This window comes from Gavialis gangeticus, unplaced genomic scaffold, assembly GCF_001723915.1.
Source record: "Gavialis gangeticus isolate Ggan-Ray unplaced genomic scaffold, GavGan_comp1, whole genome shotgun sequence".
NCBI lineage: Eukaryota > Metazoa > Chordata > Crocodylia > Gavialidae > Gavialis > Gavialis gangeticus.
In genome coordinates this window covers 181,944,884-181,949,464 of record NW_017728992.1, presented here as the reverse complement: position 1 = coordinate 181,949,464, position 4,581 = coordinate 181,944,884, and the positions used below count along the sequence as shown (strand labels likewise).

The 4,581-nt window shown below is 39.4% G+C and overlaps 1 protein-coding gene and 1 long non-coding RNA gene across 4 annotated transcripts in view; one reads left to right on the top strand and one right to left on the bottom strand.

The window, feature by feature from the left end:
* COL14A1 (collagen type XIV alpha 1 chain) overlaps positions 1–4,581 on the bottom strand; it is a 266,741-nt gene that overhangs the window by 85,293 nt on the left and 176,867 nt on the right. For all 3 annotated transcript variants that reach the window (XM_019528109.1, XM_019528108.1, XM_019528110.1), the window contains 3 exons: positions 3,362–3,504; positions 1,955–2,064; positions 1,143–1,301 (listed from right to left, as the gene is read on the bottom strand). In XM_019528109.1, coding sequence (XP_019383654.1) covers positions 1,143–1,301; positions 1,955–2,064; positions 3,362–3,504 — 412 coding nt within the window. The remainder of the gene's footprint in view (positions 1–1,142; positions 1,302–1,954; positions 2,065–3,361; positions 3,505–4,581) is intronic.
* Positions 4,281–4,581, top strand: part of LOC109305163 — a 6,105-nt gene continuing 5,804 nt past the window's right edge. The window contains exon 1 of the long non-coding RNA XR_002099574.1: positions 4,281–4,541. This is a non-coding gene — a long non-coding RNA (uncharacterized LOC109305163). The remainder of the gene's footprint in view (positions 4,542–4,581) is intronic.

Below are 4,581 nucleotides of genomic sequence, written 5' to 3'. Positions count from 1 at the left end.
CATACACATACACCAGCGTTTCCCAACCTTTTCCAGCCCAAGGCACATTTACATCAATAACATTTTCCCGCAGCACACCTGCTAAGGCATTCCCCATCCTCATACCTATTGTAGCTCACTGCCATGGCAAAATTCTGCAGCACACCTATTCATTTCTGACAGCACACCTTTGTGCCGTAGGACACTAGTTGGGAAACACTGACATACACCACACCACGCCACACATACACCCACCTACCACACCCACACCTCAACATACTTCCCCCCCTCCCCACAATCTACAAGACCAAGAATTTATTTTTGGATTATTATGCAATCACCTCTATATACATTATACAAGTGTAGCACAAATCATGACAAAAATGTTTTTTGTAATAAAATTAAAATAAGTTATAGTAGGTATTTGAGTTCTTATGTACGATTTGGTTTTTTCTGGTTCTAAGATGGCAACCCCTCCTCCCAAAAGGAGTATTTCTGGAAGGCAAGGGGAACGACTTCTGGTGGCAAAGGTCAGGGTTTAGGGGTGAGACTTCTGGTCCTAAGATGGCGACAAGGGGGCAGGACAACCATCAAGGAGCAAGACAGCCCTCAACAGGTCACCAAAACTCGTTAAGCGGCCCTCCACTTGAAATAATTTCCCGCACCTGTGCTGGAGAAGGGGATTTTAGGGATTCCATGTAAAACCAATACAAAAAGATAAAAGGAATGAGATGGAAGCATGTGGGCAGGCAAAAGTTTAGGGACCACAAAGGATTATGACTAGAAAAAAAGTGATTTCCTTGATTCTGTACCAATAGGTTGTAAATCTTGTCAACCTATGCAACGAAGGATTTGGGACAGAGATCATATCGCATTCACAGCACCTGGCATAAGGGGGACTCAGTTCTTGATGGAAGGAAAAGAGTGGGGCACTTGTGGGAGTCAGAGAGAGAAAATCTAGCTGTGGTGGCCATTAAGCAAGCTACAAAAACCAAAAGGTTTTGCTCCAATTGAGGCAAAATTTGGTGGACATTCTGCAAGAATGCAACTAATATTTCATAGACGAGATCACCTGTTTCTGTTAAAAACATGGACTACAGCCACCAAACACCCAAAGTTGAGGACCTTAAAATAGTTTAAAGAACGGCTTTTGTTTTACTTACTGGTGCAGAATTGTCTCTTGGGCCTCTGGATCTGACCATTCTCCCCAGAACTTCTACCCCATCAGAAGTAATATTCCCTGATGCATTAATTGTCTTCTCACTCACTAGCTTGCAGTCAATAATTATTTTGGCTGTTGTCTTGCTAATAACAACATGCAACTAGGCAAAAAAAAGAGGAGAGAAATTTTTGTACACAGTAACAAGACTAAGTAAATATGAGTGAGGCAACACAATGGGCATTTTTCAAGTGAGCTGCTGTTCCTAGTGCTGACAAAATGACCCACAACAAACCTAGTCAATGAATAGGAACCTACCAAATTTGGAGCAGCTGCCTCCTGATTTTGTGATCCAAGCGTGGCACCAGTCACCATTTTCACAGTGGAGTGCAGCAGACCCCCCTATGCCTCCAATTGGCTGTGGACCCCCAGAAGTCTTGCCCCTCCCTGGTGATTGATAGATGGCCATTTGTCAATCTCCATGGGGGAAGGACTTCCGGGGCCCCTCAGCCAATCAGAGGCATGGCAGGGGATACCACACTCTGACACGTAATTCTCCTCCTCTTTCCCTTTCACCCCATCCTTCAAGATGCCAGGGCTTCCTGCCCTTTTCTAGTCAACTCCACAGTAAAACTCAAATGTAGATGCACCCTGTTTGCTTAACTGAGTTTGATAGATAACTTGTGATATGTAAAACACACTCATTTAGTTAATTCTTAGTCAATAAGAAAACCTTAAAATATGAAGAAGAAAAAATAAATGAAAAAACAAAAATTCTGTGTGCATAGGTTTTGTATGCCAATTAACCTTACTAACCTTATGGAAACTTCCATAAAATATTTTCCTTATTTCTGGTCCTTCAAAAGTAACAGTTTGAAAATCCCCTTTATAGTCATAGTTAAAGAATGTCAGAGTTTTGCCACCATCTGTACAAGAAATAAAAGAGAAATAATGCTTAAAGAGAGAAAAACAGATAATTTATTATTTGTAAGCATCAACAGTATTCTTAGTAGCATACAGAACAAAACTATCAAGAAGTCCTCTCCTTGATAAACCTACAATCTGCAGAATTATACCTGATATTTCAGGTTCCCTAAACTAGAAAGCACACAGCTATTTATTCTGTTTAATAAAAAAAAACCCTAAATTATTAGTACTTCCTCAGTAATTCACAATTATAGTATTTATAGGTAGAACATATTTATAGCCATGTTAGTATATAAGTACTGTAGTCAGATGATGTTGAATTTGGATGCAAATACAGAATTGGACCAATGGATGAGTCTCTTCCAAGACAGGTTTCCAAATAAACTATGTTAGGGACAGAAACTGTGTAGGGTGGAAATTCCATTTTAGGAAGAGTTTGAAGTTTGATTTATTCCAAATAAGAATGGAAATTTTGAAACTGTCTATGAAATAAGTTTCCAAAAATATAGGTGGGTTAGCTGGCTTAGTTTGAAGTCCAGCAGAAGGCAGGGCCAATTGGTATCTTAGGGCTCCTATACACATGCAGGGAGGCTGCTCTGACACGCTCTAATTAATCAAGTCTGTTGGAGCATGGGAATTCCATGCTCCAGCAGCCTCCAGTGTCCCATGTATCAGCATCCTCCCGCTGAAAAATGGTGGTGGGGCACTTTAAACTAATGCTCATTAATGAGCTTTAGTTCAAAGTGCCCCGCCACCATTTTTCAGTGTGGAGATGCTGATACAAGTGATGTTCCGGGTGCTTTTAATTAGCATGGCTCTGAGCTGTACCAACACCCACACACACACCCCCCTAACTAAACATCACTTGGCTCTTTTTGACAGTAAACTTCAAGGGATATGCTACTGCACAGTAATGTTAGGCTACTGCACATTAAACATTAATAAAAAACTGTGCAGAAGCACTACTGCGCAGTAACTGTAGTTACTGCACATTTAGTTAGTACTTCACTAAACAAGTGCTAAACTAAATGTGCAGTAACTACTGTGCATTAATGAACATGTAAACACCCCCACTGACATCCAAATTTGACCCAGAAGCACAAAGTAAACTTACCTGGGGTCAATCTGGAGAATGATGCATTAGAGACCCAGAGTTTCAAATAACTTTGATAATTATTTTAATAATATATTAAAAACTTTACTATCGAAACCTAGTTCCTGCATTGCTTAATCATCAGGGATCCTGGTTAATCACAAACCCTAGGAGATTCGTGCTAGAACATACAAAATACATACTGTCTAAAATAACTCCCACCAGTGGCTCATATTCTTCATTTAAAATCTCCCAAAGAGCAAATGGTTCCTGGGGTGTGTCAGGGAGTACTCGGAATAGAAAAGTAATAGTATAGTCTGAAGGAAGCCCCTCAGGATGCAGGTATCTGTAAAAGAAAATACATTTTATAAACTCAAATGATCAGACCTAAGCTGAGTTTAAAGTGCTTCTTGTTTCTTTGGATTTCTCTTCTTTTAAAAGCAATACTAGACAGAGGTTTTTAAAACCTGGCTAGACAAAAAACTTTGGCTGGGATGATTTAATTGGGGCTGGTCCTGCGTTGAGCAGGGGGTTGGACTAGATGACCTCCTGACGTCCCTTCCAGCCCTCATTTTCTATGATTCTGTAATTCTATGAGTCAGGCATCACTGCTCTTGGCAAAATCTATTCAACTATGATATAGGTCAGAACAGCACTCGTGTTGGGATTTTTCAAGATTTCATTATAAGCTTGATGGTACTTTACGATCTTGAAGTGATGATCTCTCTCTTTTTGCTCTGATAACTAAAACTTCCCATTAAAATAGCTTAATTTCAGAAACTGAGAGACCAAACCTAAGGTCAGTGAGAGGTGAAGGGGCTCAGGATCAACCCATAATTGTAAAATTGTAAAGGCACTACTTTAAAGCATCCATTTAAATTTCATGTAAAGTTTACCATGAGATGAAGACATAAAGGACTTGGAAACCGATTGTAACAAACCCACCTTTTCCAGTTAAACCACCGCTAATACTAGTAATAGAAAAACAATGCTAGAAAATGCTTTGGGACCTTTTATAGTCGTGTTTAGAACACAGTTAATAAATGTATAAGCCAACACAAAAGAATCCAGGAACAGTACAACTGTTTAAAAAAAGAGAAAAAGAAAGAAAAGAAAATATACCAATAGCCTCTTTGAATTCTTGCAGAAGGGTTGAGATCTTTATGATGCAAGAGAAATGCATTACTTGGTTTCATTCCTTAATGTCTAGCTTTGTTGTTTGGTATTTTAAGCTTTTATTTAACTTTGACAAATCACAAGCCTGGAAATTAGTATAGAAAGTCAGGTGTCCAAGAGCAGTGCACTAATTAGCTTCATTCTGAAGAAGCTTCATTTGTACAAGTTGCACAACACTACATATTACAGGGCAGTGGGAGGCTCCAGGTATATCTATGGGCACAGACAAAAGTAACAACTGAAATAT